Below are 15,825 nucleotides of genomic sequence, written 5' to 3' on the forward strand. Positions count from 1 at the left end.
GGCCTGCGGCTCTCTATTTGGCAAAGGGGGGGGTGCTTCAGGGCAAGGCAGGCTCACTTTTTGGCAAGGGCCGCCGGGGGGCTGGGCGGGGCGTGACGCAGCCGCTCCCGGGGCGGGGGGGGCAGACGAACGGGTCCTGCCGCTGCCCCGCCCCGCTACTGAGGTTTTCCTGTGTGTGTCTCCCCCCCCGCCCCCCAAAAAAAGGGAGGGGTCCGGACGCCCGTGTCCGCGGTTTTTGCGATGGCGCAAGCGGGCGTCGGTTCGGGGTTTGGCCTCGATGAAGCAACTGGGGCGGGGCGGGGCAACTGGAAGGGACTGGGAGAGCCGGACGCCTGGGTCCGCGGGGTGGGAGGGGGGGGAAGGGAACCTCCCGAAATGGCTGGGGGCCCCTGGGGACCGCCCACAAGCCCCTCCCCCACTCACAAGCCCCGCCCCCATTCATAAGTCCCACCCTTGTGACATCACTTTATTAGAGACCCTCTCTAAGGGGCGGGGCCAAGCCACAGGGGGGGCATCGACAGCAGTGGGGGTGGGGTGGGGGAGTGGTGGGCGGAGCTCCAGGCACCGGCCTATTGGGCGAGGGTGATGTCGACGCTGGGGAGGAGCTGGGCCAGGTGGGCGGCGGCCTCGGGCGTGGCGGCCAGGGGCGTCTCGGCCAATCGCAGGTGAGCCAGCCGAGGGCACGCGGCCAATGGGGCCAGGGCGGAGGTGTGGCTTATGGCTGGGAGAGGTGGAGTCAAGGAGAAGCCCTGCCCACCTTCTTGACCCCACCCAGTGAAGGTCCTCCTGCTCTCGTGCCCCACCTCTCATAAGCTCCACCCCCTTTAAGCCCTGCCCTCCCCATCCCCTCTATTGCTCCCAGCAAGCTCCTCCCCCACCCACTCTAGCCCCATCCCCTCCCACCCAAACAAGCCCCTCCCCACTCAGCCCCGCCCCATCACCCCCAATGCCCCACCCCGTTAAGCCCCTCCCCTTCCCCAACCCCCACCCTACCCTCCTGCCCCGCCCTTTGTACCCCACCCAGCCCACCAGCCCCCGCCCCACTCAACCCCGCCCCTCACCACCCATCTCCACCCCCGCCCCCTACAGCCCCACCCACTCCCCCTTAAGCTCCGCCCCCCCGGATACGGTTCCTGTCGAGACGCAGCTCCTCCAGGCGGGGGAGGGGCGGGAACCCCCGCAGGGTCGTGACCTTGTTGCGTGACACGTCCAGCACCTGGCGGGGGGAGGGGCGGTCCGGATGTCTGGGTCCTCGTCCCGCCCTTCCCCCGCCCCGACGTCTGGGGCCCCGCCCCACCCCGCCCCACAGCCCCACCTGCAGGCGCCGCAGCCCCCCCAGGGCGGGGGGGAGCCCCCCCAGGTCGTTCCCGGCCAGGTCGAGGTGGGTCACCAGCACCATGTGCTCCAGCAGCGGCAGTGACGTCAGCGCCTGGGGGCGGGGCCAGATGGGGGGCGGGGCTCCGGAGGGGCCACTCCTTTTCAGCTCAGACCCCCACCCCTTTTCCTTACACCCGCCCCTTTAAGCCCCGTTGTCTCGAAAAGCCCCTGGTGCTCCGCCCACCGTAGCCCCGCCCACTACAAGACTCCCCACCCTGACCCACCCCCTTTAAGCCACACCCTCTCACACCCCTCCCACCCCACACCCCTCCCACTCTGCCCTCAGACCACATCCACTTTCAGGCCCCACCCCCTCATTCCTTGACCCCCCTCCCCTGCTCCGCCCCTCAAGCCCCACCCACCCTCAGCCCCTCCCCCCTCAGGCCCCGCCCCTACCTTCCCGGGGAGGCAGAGCCTGATGGCCCCATCAGGCCCTGCCCCCATCCTCAACACGCCCACGGCCGCCTCCGCCCGCGAGGCCACGTCGCCCACGAAGCCAATCCGTAGCGGGTCCGCCTCCTGGGAGGGGGGCGGGCTTACATTCAGACCACGCCCCTTTTCCCACAAAAAGGGACCACGCCCCCTCAAGCCCCGCCTACCTGGAGGTCCCGCAGGCACCGCCGGATCTCCTCCTCGTGGCCCAACGGGTCCAGCGCCGACAGCAGCAGCACCAGCGTCAGCAGGCAGCCTGCGCCCCGCCCCCGCAGGGACACGCCCAATGGGTGAGGACGGGTCCCGGCGTCGGATGGGGCGGACACGCCCAGGATTTTGAGGGTGGGGTTGGGGGTGTGGCTCACCCCGGCTGCGGGGCTCCAGCTCCAGCAGTTGCCGGCACGTCTCCACCTGCGCCTCCAGCACCGACGCCTCGGCCACGCCCACTTCTGGCCTAGAAGGGCGGGGTCAAGGGGGTTGGGGCGGGGACTGCTCCTGGGGGTGTGGCTTGGCGCCCCACCCCCCGAGATTAGGGCAACAATGGGGGAGGGCGGAGCCAGGCTTGGAGATGATGGAGGGGGTGGGGCTTAGCCAAAAGGGCGTGGCCTTCAGCGAGTGGGTGGTGCTTGGGTTGAGGGGACGGGCTGAAGGGATGGGGCGTGGCCAGCAGGGAGGTCTTAAAAGGGGGCGGGGCCCTATCACGGGAGGGGTGCTGGTGGAGGGGAGCTGGGGGAAAGGGGCGGGGCTTAAGGGGGTGGGGAGGGCGGGGCTTACCAGAAGAGCTCCCCAGCTTTGATTGGCTCCTGCCACCACGCCTCGTTCTCATCTGTAGGGGAAAAAAGGCGTGGTTAGATATGGGCAGGGTTTAAAGGGGTGAGGCCATGGAGGGGAAAAGGGGCGTGGCTTCCTACCTGGGAGGAGCGTCACCTCGCGGTGGGCGGGGTCGGGCGCCCAGGTGACCCGGAAATGGAGGCGGGGCCGGGCAGTGGGCGGAGCCAGGTCGGGGGGGAGGTCACAGAGCTGTCGCTCCCGTCAAGGAACCCCCAAACTTTTAGGAGGGGACCCCGCCCCCCACCCCACAGCCCCGCCCACCTCCGGAGGACACACCCCCTTCTGGGCAGAAAACCTCAGGCAGGATACCCAGGTGTGGCTGGGGCGTGGCCGCCCCTCTCCCGAGCGCCACGCCCCTTCCAGGGCGGAGCCGTCCACCGTCGCCGTCAACGTTAAACTTCCCGATCCCACCTGCCGGAATTGGGTGTGGGGGAAAAGGGGGGACCCCGGCGTTTGGGGGGGACGACACCCCGGGATCTGGGGGGGACCCCAGGATCCGGGGGGGGACCCCGGTGTCTGGGGGGGACCCCGGGATCTGGGGGGGGGACCCTGGTGTCTGTAGGGGGCACCCCAGTGTCTGGGGGGGGACCCCAGGATCCAGGGGGGGACTCTGGGATCCGGGGGGGACCCCGGGATCTGAGGGGGGGACCCCAGTGTCTGGGGGGGGGACCCCGGCATCCGGGGGGACTCCAGCATCTGTGGGGGGGACGCTGGTGTCTGGGGGGGGGACCCCAGGATCTGGGGGAGACCCCGTTTTCTGTCGGGGGCACCCCAGTGTCTGGGGGGGGCACCGCGGGATCTGGGAGAGACTCTGGGATCTGGGGGGGACCCCAGTGTCTGGGGGGGGGCACCCTGGGATCTGGGGGGGACCCCAGTGTCTAGGGGGGGACCCCAGGATCCAGGGGGGACTCTGGTGTCTGGGTGGGGACCCCAGGATTCGGGGGAGACCCCGGTGTCTGGGGGGGGGGACCCCAGCGTCGGGGGGGGACCCTGGGATCCGGGGGGGACCCCGGTGTCTGGTGGGGGGACCCCGCGATCTCAGGAGGACACCGGTGTCTGCGGGGGGGACCCCGGTGTCTAGGGGGGGGATCCTGACATCTGGGGGTGACCCCAGTGTCTGGGGGGGGGACACCCCAGCATCTGGGGGGGACTCTGGCTTCTGGGGGTGACCCCGGTGTCCCGAGGGGGGGGGGAACCCCGACATCCGGACTCACCGCGACAGGGCGGGAGAAGGTGACGGCCAACGTCGCGTCCTCCCGGTTGACGTAGAGGCAGAGAATCCGCGGCGGCGGCGACGCTGTGGGAGGGGACAACACCACACGCAGGCGTTCAGGAGCGTTTTGGGGGGCCCCCCCAAGGTTTTTGAGGGGGTCCCGAAGTTTTTTGGGGGGGCCGCCGGCGTACCGCGGGAGAGGATGCAGCGCAGGTAGACCCAGGCGCTCTGGTCGTTGGGGTCGGTGAAGACGGCATTCTGCACCAGTTCCAGCTCTGCCGGGACGGGACGGGAGATAACGGGGGGGTCAGCGAGGGGACCCCGATATCTGGGAGGGACCCTGATATCGGGGAGGGACCCCAATTTTTGGGAGGAGCCCCAATATTTGGGAGGAGTCCAAATATTTGGGAGGGACCCCGATATTTGAGAGGGACCTCGGCACCAAGGTGGGATCCCGGCACCCAAGGGTGGACGCAGGCGTTTTGGGGGGGACCCCAGTGTTTTGGGGACTGAGAGTGGGGTTTGGGGGGGGGTGGGGACTCACCCGTTTGGAGGCGGTGGGAGGGCAACGCCCCTGCCCCGCCCCCGGGGGACGTCGGCGTCCGGGTGGGCGCCAGCAGCCGACTCCGGTGGTGCCAAGCGGAGAAATTGGAAAAATCGCGGCTGAGCAGGGTCCCGGCGAAGGCCAGTTCGGCCTCGGGGTCTTCCTCGGCCGCCAGCGTCCGACGGTGCTCCCAGGCGTGGACTGGGGGGGGCACCAGTAAGGACCAGTGCGGGCTGGTGTCCCCCTCAGAGTCCCTTAACCCCATCCCAGTAACTCCCAGTACAAACCAGTAACCCCTCTTGCTCCAAAACCTGCTCCTAATACTTTCTAAGATACCCTAGATCTTTTTCCGCCAGCTCCCACTATAAACCAGTAAACCTTTCACCGCCAAAACTCTCTCCCAGTACATCCCAAGATCCCTCACGCTCTCTCCCGCCGCTTCCCAGTATAAACCAGTAAGCTCAGCAACCTTCAGGTTAGTTCTAGCTCCAAGCCTCTACGGCGCAACACCGCCAAAACTCACTCCCAGCCCAGCCCAGCAACCCGCTCCCAGCACAGACCAGTAAGCCCAGAAGCTCTTACACCCTTCCCAGGGTGGCCCAGCAGCCCCCAAACCCTCCTCCCAGCGCATCCCAGTACAAACCAGCACGCCTCGGCTCCCTCCGATCCCAAACCAGTACAAACCAGTATACCCCAACGCCCGCCAAGACGCAAATTCCGACTTCAAAGCCCCCCCCAGCGCCCCGTAACTGCCCCCAAACCCCCTCAAAGCCCCCCCAGACCTCCCGCCCAGTGCCTCCCAGTGCGTCCCAGTAGGCACTCACAGTTGCGGGGGTCAGCGGCCAGCAGACGGTCGCAGAGGGCGCGCTCGGCGGGGGCCGGGGGGGGCGCGGGGGCCCGGCGCAGCACCCAGCCCCGGTGGTGCCAGGCTCCGTAGGATTTGGGGTTCACCCCCAGGCACCCCACCACGAAGGCCAGTTCCCCCGGCACCCTGCGGTGACAGCCCAGTAAAGACCAGTTCCTCCCAGTGCCCCTCCGGCCACCGCCCAGCAACCTCCCAGCGCCCAGAAACCCTGTCCCAGTGCCCCCTAGTCCCCTCCCAGTAACCTCCCAGTGCTCCCCACATCCCACAAAACCCCTCCGAGGGCAGCCCGTGCCCCCCAGTACCCACAAATCCCTTCCTAACGCTTCCCAGTGCCCCCCAGTATGCACTGATCACCTCCCAGTATGTCCCAGTGCCCCCAGATCCCCTTCCAGTAACCTCCCAATACTCCCCAGTCTCCAGAAAACCTCTCCGCGGGCATCCCATGGCCCCCAGTACGCACAGATCCCTTCCTAAGCACCTTCCAGTGCCCCCTAGTACCCACTGACCACCTCCCAGTACGTCCCAGTGCCCCCAAATCCCCTTCCAATAACCTCCCAGTACTCCCCAGTCCCCAAAAAACCTCTCCGCGGGCATCACGTGCCCACCAGTACCCATAGATCCCTTCCTAAGCACCTCCCAGTACCCACTGCTCTTCTCCCAGTAGATCCCAGTGCTGCTCCCAGTAACCTCCCAGTGCTCCCCAGCCCCCACAAAACTCCTCCAAGGGCATCCCATGCCCACCAGTACCCCCAGTACCCTTCCTAAACAGCTCCCAGCGCCCCCGGCACCCACTGCTCTTCTCCCAGTACATCCCAGTGCTGCTCCCAGTAACCTCCCACTGCTCCCCAGCTCCCACGAAACCTCTCCGTGGGCATCCCATGGCCCCCAGTACGCACAGATCCCTTCCTAAACACCTCCCAGTGCCCCCCAGTACCCACTGATCACCTCCCAGTACATCCCAGTGCTGCTCCCAGCAACCTTCCAGTGCTCCCCAGCCCCCACAAAACCCCTCCAAGGGCATCCCATGCCCCCCAGTACCCACAAATCCCTTCTTAACGCTTCCCAGTGTCCCCCAGTCCCCACTGATCACCTCCCAGTACGTCCCAGTGCCCCCAAATCCCCTTCCAGTAACCTCCCAGTGCTACCCAGCCCCCACGAAACCTCTCCGTGGGCATCCCATGGCCCCCAGTATGCACAAATCCTTTCCTAAGCACCTCCCAGTACCCACTGACCTTCTCCCAGTCCATCCCAGTGCTGCTCCCAGTAACCTCCCAGTGCTCCCCAGCCCCCACGAAACCCCTGAGAGCATCCCATGCCCCCCAGTACCCTTCCTAAACACCTCCCAGTGCCCCCAGTACCCACTACTCTTCTCCCAGTCCATCCCAGCGCTGCTCCCAGTAACCTCCCAGTGCTCCCCAGCCCCCACAAAACCCCCCCGAGAGCATCCCATGCCCCCCAGTACCCTTCCTAAACACCTCCCAGTGCCCCCAGCACCCACTGATCACCTCCCAGTCCATCCCAGTGCCCCCAGATCCCCTCCCAGCAACCCGCCAGCACCCCCCCAGCGCTCCTCAATCTACCCCCAGCCCATCCCAGCGCGTTCCCCGTCCCCCGAAATCCCCTCCCAGTGCCTCCCAGTGCCGACCAGTCGGCGGGGTCGGGGGGCAGGGCGCAGCGCCGCAGGTTCCAGCACGTTCCCACGTCGGGGTTGGCCGCCAGGACGGCGCCCGTCAGCGCCAGCGCCTCCGCGTCCAGCTCGCCCCGCTCCCGCTGGGGGCAGAGGTCGAGGGTCAGGGGTCACCGCCGCAGAGGCAAGGGTCGGCCTGAGAGGTCAGGGGTCACCAGGGCCTGCGGGAGGGGGGGCGTGGCAGCCAGGGGCGGGGTCAGAGGGCGGGGTCAGAGGTCACCTTCTCCAGCAGGGTGGCCATGGCGGAGCGGTAGAGGCGGAGCTTCTCCTCCCGCTGCCGGCGGCGGGCGGCGTCCGGGGGGCGGAGCTTCAGGCGGCCGTGCTGCAAGGCATTGTGGGATGCTGGGGGTGATGGACTGGGAGGAAGGGGGGGGGAACTGGGAGGTGACTGGGAAGAATTGGGAGGCACTGGGAGGGGACTGGGAGGAACTGGGATGTGCTGGAGCTCGACTGCGAGGGAGTAGCTGGCACTGGAAGTTAACTGGGAGGCACTGGGGGGTGACTGGGAGGCACTGGGGGGCACTGGGAGATGACTGGGAGGAACTGGGGGACACTGGGGGTCACAGGGGAGGAACTGGGAGAAGTGGGAGAGCACTGGGATGGACTGGGGGTTGACTAGGAAGAACTAGGAATCACTGGGAGGGGACTGGGAGGAACTGGGATGTGCTGGAGATCGACTGTGGGGAAGTAGCTGTCACTGGAAATTAACTGGGAGGCACTGGGGGGTGACTAGGAGGCACTGGGGTCGCTGGGGGGGAACTGGGGGGCAACTGGGAGAAACTGGAGGGCACTGGCACACACTAGGCGTGGGCTGGGAAGAACTAGCTGTCACTGGAAGTTAACTGGGAGGCACTGGGGGGCTCTGGGGGTCACTGGGGGGTTGACTGGGAATAACTGGGAGGCACTGGGGGGGACTGGGAGGAACTGGAATGCACCGGAGGTTGACTAGGAGGAACTAGCTGTCACTGGAAGTTAACTGGGAGGCACTGGGGGGCTCTGCGGGTCACTGGGGGGTTGACTGGGAATAACTGGAAGGCACTGGGAGGAACTGGGGTTGACTGGGAAGAACCAGGAGTCGCTGGGGGGTGATTGGGAGGAACTATAATGTGCTGGACATCAACTGGAAGAAAGCAGTTGTCACTGGAAATTAACTGGGAAGCACTGCCGGGTGACTGGGAGGCACGGGGGAAGGGACTGGGAGGAACTGGGATGCACTGGAGGTTAGCTGGGAGGAGCTAGGTGTCACTGGAAATTAACTGGGAGGCACTAGGGGTCACTGGGGGTGGGACTGGGAGGGACTGGGGGGCTCTGGGGGTCACTGGGGGGCTCTGGAGGGGGACTGGGAGGAACTGGGGGTCACTGGGGGGGAACTGGAAGGGACTGGGGGGCTCTGGGGATGTTACTGGGAGAAACTGGGGGACTCTGGGGGTCACTGGGGGGGAACTGGGAGGGACTGGGGGGCTCTGGAGGGGGACTGGGAGGAACTGGGGGGCTCTGGGGGTCACTGGGGGGGAACTGGGAGGGACTGGGGGACATTACTGGGAGGGACTGGGGGGCTCTGGGGATGTTACTGGGAGGAACTGGGGGGCTCTGGGGATCACTGGGAGGGGGACTGTGAGGGACTGGGGGGCTCCGGAGGGGGACTGGGAGGGACTGGGGGGCTGTGGAGGGGAACTGGGAAGAACTAGGAGGCTCTGGCGTCACTGGGGGGACTGGAAGGGACTGGGGGGCTCTAGGGGGGGACTGGGAGGCTCTGGGGTCACTGGGGGGGGACTGGGGGACTCTGGGGGGGAGTGGGAGGGACTGGGGGGCTCTGGGGGTCACTGGGGGAGGGAACTGGGAGGGACTGGGGGACATTACTGGGAGGAACTGGGGGGGACTGGGGGTCACCGGGGGGGGACTGGGAGGGACTGGGGGACATTACTGAGAGGGACTGGGGGGCTCGGGGGGCCACTGGGGGGACTGGGAGGGACTGGGGGGCTCTGGAGAGTGGCTGGCAGATAACTGGGAGCCACTGCCGTGCCCCAGTGCATCATGGGCCGGTGGGGGTCCATCCCGGGGGGGGTGTGTGTGTCTGCCCCGGGGGATTATGGGATCGGGGGGTCCCTCACCATGGCGACGGCTCCAGGCGGGGGGGGGAGAGAAAGATCCGGCACCTGCGGGAGAGAACGAGAGTCAGGGACCCCGGGGAGCCCATCCCAGTCCCTCCCAGCCCGTCCCAGTCCCTCCCAGTCCGTCCCAGTCCCTCCCAGTCCCTCCCAGTCAAGGCCTACCGCGAACAAACCGGAGCCGGGCGCTTCAGGCGGATCCGGGGCGGCGCGAAGGCTGCCGGGAACGGGAGGGGGGGGGCGGGACCGCGGAAGCCGAAGGGCATGCTGGGATACAACGAGGCCAGGCGGGCGGCGCCATTTTCCTCCTTTACGGAAGCCGGCGGGGGTCAAGGCGGCGGTTCCGCCTCTCCCGCGCGGTGCATGCTGGGATCGGAGCGGCTTTTCCTCTTCCGCCATGGGGGTGAGGCGGGAGGGTCGGGACGCGATCGGGCCGGGATCGGGGCTGGAGCCCGAAACCGCCGGATATTTCCGACGGGCTCTGGAGACGTTACAGGAGGGGCTGAGCCCGGAGGAACTCGGTATAAGCGGCGAACGGGGGGGTCGGTGCGGGGATTTGGTGGGATCGGGAAGGGGAAGGGGGGGGGGGGGGGTGTCTCTGAGGTGTTTTGAGGGTCTGTGAGGAGGTTGGGGGAGAGCCCGGGGGGTTTGGGGGGGTTTGTGAATGTGGGTGGTAGCACCGTGAGGGGTTGGGGGGGGGCTGTGAGCAGATCTAGAGGGTTTTGGGGGGCTCCCTGAGGGGGGTTGGGGCTCCCTGAGGGGGGTTGGGTCTCCCTGAGGGGGGTTTGGGTCTCCCTGGGGGGGTTCTGGGTCTCCCTGGGGGGGGTTTGGGTCTCTCTGGGGGGGGCTTCCGGGGTGGGGGGGGTTTGAGGTCTCCCTGAAGGGGGTTTGGGTCTCCCTGAAGTGGGTTTGGGTCTCCCTGGGGGTATTTTGGGGCTCCCTGGGGGGGGCTCCCAGGGTGGGGGTGGGTTTTGGGGCTCCCTGGGGGGGGTTTGGGGCTCCCTGGGGGGGGCTCCCAGGGTGGGGGTGGGTTTTGGGGCTCCCTGGGGGGGTTTTGGGGCTCCCTGGAGGTGACTCCCGGGGTGGGGGTGGGTTTGAGATCTCCCTGGGGGTGTTTTGGGTCTCCCTGGGTGTGTTTTAGAGCTCCCTGGGGGGGGGGCTCCTGGGGTGTGGGGGGTTTGAGGGCTCCCTGGGGGTGTTTTGCGGCTCCCTGGGGGGGCTCCCGGGGTGGGGGTGGGTTTGAGGTCTCCTTGGGGGTGTTTTGGGTCTCCCTGGGGGGGTTCGGGTCTCCCTGGGGGTATTTTGGGGCTCCCTGGGGGGGGCTCCCAGGGTGGGGGTGGGTTTTGGGGCTCCCTGGGGGGGGCTCCCAGGGTGGGTGTGGGTTTTGGGGCTCCCTGGGGGGGTTTTGGGGCTCCCTGGGGGTGACTCCCGGGGTGGGGGTGGGTTTGAGATCTCCCTAGGGGGGTTTTGGGGCTCCCTGGGGGAGTTCTGGGTCTCCCTGGGTGTGTTTTAGAGCTCCCTGGGGGGGGGGCTCCTGGGGTGTGGGGGGTTTGAGGGCTCCCTGGGGGTGTTTTGGGGCTCCCTGGGGGGGCTCCCGGGGTGGGGGTGGGTTTGAGGTCTCCTTGGGGGTGTTTTGGGTCTCGGGTCTCCCTGGGCGTGTTTTGTGTCTCCCTAGGGTGGGCTCCCAAGATGGGGGGTGTTTTGGGGTCTCCCTGGGGGGGATTTTGGGGCTCTGCAGGCAGACTTGGAAGAACCCTGAGGGGCTTCGGGGCTGCCTGGGGTTGGTGCGTCATTGTTGTTGGGGCTCACGTGCAGCTTTTGGGCTAAATAACTCCGTTTTGAGGCACCGTTTCATTCCTAAACTTTCACACGTTTCACGCGCAATTAAGAAATTCTTTGTGGTTTTTTTTCTTTTGTTTTCTCGCAGCCCTTTTTGCCCCTAACGTGCTGGCGGAGGCAGCGGCGGCAGGGCCAGGGGTAGCCCTGGACCCGGGGGGGTCGCGGGTTCTGCAAGCTCTGCTGCCCCAGGCCCCCCTGGGGGTGCTGGGGCAAATCCTGCCCCCCTTGGTGTCGGGGGGATTGGGGGGACCGGCGGGGCACCCGTTGGGTGCCCGGGTCCTGGAGGCCGCCCTGGGGAGGGTGCTGCCCGCCCTGGGGGAGGCCGTGGGGCCGGCGAAGGAGGAAGAAGAGAAAAAGGAGGAAGAGGAGGAGGAGGAAGAAGAGGAGAGGGAGGAAGAGGAGGCCGCGGGGCCGGTGGAAGAAGCCGTGGGGCGGCTGGCGGTGGCGGTGAGGGACGACCCGGTGGCTTTCGCCCGGCACCCGGCCGGCAGTTTCGTGGTTCGGGCGCTGCTGCGGGTGCTGGGGGGTGCCCCGGGGGCAGGTGAGGCAACTGGGAAGGGACTGGGAGGGTTTGGGGGGGGGCAGGGAAGAGGTTGGGGGGCACCGGGGGGCTCTGCGGGGGTATTTGGGGGGGGGGGGGGGCTGGGTGAAGGGTAATTATTTGGGGGGGGGGGGGGTGTTGCGTCCGCTCCCCCCCCCCCCCCCTCATTTCAGCTCTTTTTACCCCTAGGAATCTCTCAGCTGCCCTCTGGAGGGGCGGAGCCAAAGAGGAAAGGGGTGGAGCTAGCACACAAGGGGGCGGAGCCAGCCTCGCAGGGGGCGGAGCTTCCCCCTTCCTTCCCGCCTCTCCTGGGGCAATTAGCGGAGGCGTTCGAGGAGCATCTCAGCTGTAAGTGCCCCCTGGGGGGGGGTGGGGGGGGCAAATACCCCGTAACTGCCCCTGGGCGGGGGGCAAATGCCCCTTGTCTGCCCCACAACTGCCCCCTGTCCCCCTCTTTTTGCCCCCAGCCCCCTGAATCCCTTCTGCTCCCCCTAATTAACCCCCTGGACCACTAATTACGCCCCTGTTTCCTCCCCCCCCCAGCCCTGTTGTCTCCGGCCGGCGCCAGTCTCTGCCTGCAGGTGGCGCTGGAGGTGCTGCACCGCAGCCAATCGCCTGCCTGCTCCCGCCTCTGCAACGCCCTCATTGGCTGGCTGGCCCCGCCTGGCCCCGCCCCTGCCGAGAGGTGAGTTGCCGTTGGGCCCTGCGAGGAGGGGAGGGCGGGGATTTGGGTGGTGGGGGGTGCTGATTGGGCGGTTGGTTCTGAGGGTGCGGCTCTGTTGGCTGAGAAGGTATTTGGGGCTGGTTGTTGATTGGCTGGGGGTTCAAAGGTGGTTTCTGATTGGCTGAGTAATTATTGTGTTACTTTTCATTGGGTAGTGTTTTCTCAGGGTGCATCTTGATTGTCTGTGGTTTGCAGTACCCTTTTCTGATTGGTTAATGCATTTTAAGGCTGTTTTCTATTGGCTGGGGCTTTGCTGGGGTTGTTTCCTGATTGGCTGAGAAGTCTCAGATGCTGTTTGTTGATTGGTTAGGGGAGTTTAGTCCTGTTTCCTATTGGTACTTGTTTTCTAAAGGTAGCTGCTGGTTGGCTAGCCAGCCCCCAGCCTGGCCCCCCATTGGCCGGCAACTTCTTGAGGCTTGCTCTTGATTGGTTGCGGCTCCCATACTCCTTTTGCTGATTGGCCAGCTCGCTACTGAGACTGGCTACCGATTGGCCAGACTGTCCTGGGGCCGCTTTCTGTTGCTTGGGGGGGAGGGGGGGGAGGAACCTGGGCCCAGCTCTTGATTGGCAGGGCAGGAGGGGGAGGGACATGGCTGCCCTTTCCTGATTGGCTGTCCCAGCGCCCTGGTGGGCGGGCTGCAGGACCCCGAGCGCAGTCGGCTGCTGGAGGCGGCCATGGTGGTGGCGGGGCCCCAGCGCCTGCGGGAACTCTTCCAGCAGCAGCTGAAGGGCCGCCTACGGGGCGTGGCCACCCACCGGGTGGCCAATCACGGGCTGCAGCGCCTGCTGGACCACGCCCCTGCTGATGTGGTAGGTGGGGCTTGGAGGGGTGGGGCTGGGGAAGGGAGGGGCAATGGGATTGTGGCTTAAAGGTGTGGGGCGTGTGGGGTGAAGGTGGAGCTTAATGGGGTGGGGAGGTTTTTGGGGCGGAGCTTGGTAGGGTGGGGAGGATGTGTGGGTGGGGCCGTTGGGCACTCTTCCTTGAGGGCGGGGCTTATTGGGTGGACCTGAAGCGGGAAGGTGGGGGTTACGGGGAAGATCCTGTTAGTGGGTTGCTTGAGGGCGGGGCTTGTGGATGGGGTGGGCGGGGCTTGTGGGCAGACAGGAGGGTGGGGCTGATGCTGTCTCCGCCCTATCCAGGTGGGGGAGGTGCTGTCGGAGCTGGGCCCCGCCCTGGCCGAGCCCTTGGCCCGGGGCCACCCCGGGGTCCTCACCGCCCTGCTGGGGGCCTGCCGGCGCCACCCCGGCCTCCAGCAGGAGGCGCTGCGCTGCCTCTTCCAGGTAGGCCACGCCCCTTTCTGCGCTGGTCTCCACCCCCTTTTCTGCGAAGCCTCGCCCACGGGGAACGACCTCATCGCCATCGTTAGCTATAGGCTTGGAGCTCCCGTCGTGGTGGTCTATGCCTTTAGGCCACGCCCCCGCCCCTTTAGGCCACGCCCCCGCCCCTTTAGGCCACGCCCCCGCCCCTTTAGGCCACGCCTTCCCTTTGCATTAGCCTCTCCCCAAACCCCACCGAGGGTTCTTATTGGACCCAATCATGTCCTTCTCGAGGCTGGACAAGCCCCTCCCACTCAGGCAGGCCACGCCCCCTTGACGCCCCACCCACCTGTGCAGCGCAGTCTCTCTGTTGGCTGCAACATGGAATGGGGCCCGCCGTTAAGAACATTTCCTTTTTAAGGCATTGCCGCTTTAAGAGCTACCATCCCTTTTAAGGAGGCCACGCCTCCCCAGGACAGCCTGCCCCGCCCCTTCCACCCCGGCCCCGCCCGCTCGGAGGCCCCTCCCTCCTCACTTTTCTCTTCCAATAGGCTTTCGGCTGCTGGGAACCGCGGGAGCGACGAAAGGCCTGTGTGGGGCTCCTGGCCGGGCTCCGCCCCTTTGGAGGCGGAGACAAGGCCGCAGAGGGGGCGGAGCCAGAGGTGAGGGGGTGGAGCCAGAGGGACGGGGGCGGGGCTACTTCACCCCCTTGTTTTCCCCCCCTCTGGTCCCTCCATTTGCTCCCATTCTCTCCTGCCCCCTCCTTTGCCCCCACCCTCCCCAAACTTGCCCCCCCACCCCCCAGCGCCCTCATCTCCCTCCCCACCCCCATTTCCCCTCCCCCACCCGCTTTTTACCCCCCTCCCGCAAATCTTCACCCCTCCCCCCCCCCAAATTTACCCCCCCACTCCCCCTCATTACATCTCAAATCCCGCCCAGGGGGATTTTTGGGGCAACCCCATCCTTCCACTTACCCCCCAAACCCCCTTTACGCTCCCCCAAACCCCCATTTTTCCTGCCCCAGCGCCCCCCCCTCAGCTTTTGGGGGACCCCCACCCCTTTATTCCTCTCCCCCCCATTTTTTCTTCTCCACAGCCCTCGCTGGGTCCCGTCACCCTCCACGGCTCCCTCCTGCTCCAGCACCTGCTCCATTTCGGGGACCCGTCGCTCGTCCTGGGGGGGTTAAAAGCTCTGCCCCCCGCCGCCCTCCTCGCCCTGGCTCGCAGCCCCCCCGGCAGCCGGGTTTGGGACGCCCTCCTCGCCTCCCCCACCGTCCCCACCCGTGCCCGACGCCGTCTTCTCCGCAAACTGAAGGTAACGGCGGCCGGGAGGGGGGTGTCCCTCTTTCTGAGCGCCCCCCCCGGCAGCATTTTGGGGCCAGAACCCTATTTTCGGGTTGTTTCGCTCCGTTCCGTTAACAAAACGGGTTTGTTTTTTTTTTTTTATGGTTGACGTCGTTTTTTGTGTTCTCTCCCGCAGGGTCACTATCTCTCGCTGGCGTGTCACCGCAACGGCAGCCGCGTCCTCGACGCCGTCTGGGTCTCCGCCTCCGGCCCCGCCCGTGCCGCCATCGCCGACGAGCTGGGTGAGTGCCACCGAGCTTGGGGGGGATGGACAGACAGACGGACGACAGCGCTGGAGGAGACCCCCACCCAGGGGGTTCCGAGCTCTGCCCTGACGCCCCGTTGTCCCCCCTCTCTCTCCGGCAGCGTCCCAGCACGAGGTCCTCCAGCGCGACCCCCACGGGCGGGGGGTGGCGCGGACCCTCGCCCTCGACCTTTTCCGACGCCGACGCCGACTGTGGGAGCGGCTACAGGCGGCCCCCGGCCGCCGCAACCTCCTGGGACCCCTTTTGGAGGACTGATGACCCCCGCCGGGGGCATAGAGAGGCTGCCCGGGGGATGGAGAGGCGCTTTCCTGGAGGACTGTGGGACATAGAGAAGGGAAGAGGAAAGAGAGAGCGTCTCCTGAGCTCATGGAGGACCATCGAGATGGCAAGCGCCGCTCTAGGGGTGTGTATCCCTCGTCTTGTCTGCTCTGGACCACCCAGCCATAGAGAACTGGAGGACTGCTGGCCAGAAAGCCCCTGTGCCTGCACCATGGAGCTGCTGGAGGACTCAGTGCCAGAGAGGCCGGGTCCGGAGCCCTTCTTGTTGTGACCACCATAAAGTTTTCTAAGGGGAGGGGCCACAGGGACGCTCTGGTACTTGTTGCCCAAGTCTTGTCTGCTCCCGCTCTGCCAACGCGCGTTTGTCTACATAAATTGATGCTTTTTCATAATTTTCTTTTTTTTTTTCCACAAGAAAGAAGTGGAGCCTGATCCCTCAGTCCCTCCCGCTTCCTCCATCGCCCTTTGTCTCCCCGCTGACGCCATTTTGTCCCAGCAGTGGGTTCTCCAAGCTGGTCC

General features: G+C 66.5%; 2 protein-coding genes across 2 annotated transcripts; one reads left to right on the top strand and one right to left on the bottom strand.

Moving 5' to 3' along the window:
- Positions 1–452: 452 nt before the first annotated feature.
- Positions 453–9,456, bottom strand: RABGGTA (Rab geranylgeranyltransferase subunit alpha). Its single transcript, XM_075018489.1, has 17 exons — positions 9,223–9,456; positions 9,061–9,105; positions 7,170–7,271; positions 6,908–7,032; positions 5,222–5,388; positions 4,398–4,598; positions 4,045–4,128; positions 3,855–3,937; positions 2,950–3,051; positions 2,721–2,829; positions 2,584–2,635; positions 2,175–2,263; positions 1,977–2,065; positions 1,774–1,896; positions 1,316–1,429; positions 1,129–1,216; positions 453–721 (listed from the first exon to the last, which is right to left on the bottom strand). The coding sequence occupies exons 1-17, from the start codon at positions 9,454–9,456 to the stop codon at positions 570–572; spliced, it is 1,959 nt and encodes a 652-aa protein (XP_074874590.1). The 3' UTR covers positions 453–569.
- NOP9 (NOP9 nucleolar protein) lies at positions 9,337–15,822 on the top strand. Its single transcript, XM_075018549.1, has 10 exons — positions 9,337–9,578; positions 10,985–11,437; positions 11,627–11,785; positions 11,981–12,122; positions 12,782–12,971; positions 13,302–13,442; positions 13,970–14,080; positions 14,514–14,732; positions 14,898–15,003; positions 15,128–15,822. The coding sequence occupies exons 1-10, from the start codon at positions 9,455–9,457 to the stop codon at positions 15,280–15,282; spliced, it is 1,800 nt and encodes a 599-aa protein (XP_074874650.1). The 5' UTR covers positions 9,337–9,454; the 3' UTR covers positions 15,283–15,822.
- Positions 15,823–15,825: the final 3 nt, after the last annotated feature.

Source organism: Buteo buteo, chromosome 30 (assembly GCF_964188355.1).
Source record: "Buteo buteo chromosome 30, bButBut1.hap1.1, whole genome shotgun sequence".
In the NCBI taxonomy this organism is placed as follows: domain Eukaryota; kingdom Metazoa; phylum Chordata; class Aves; order Accipitriformes; family Accipitridae; genus Buteo; species Buteo buteo.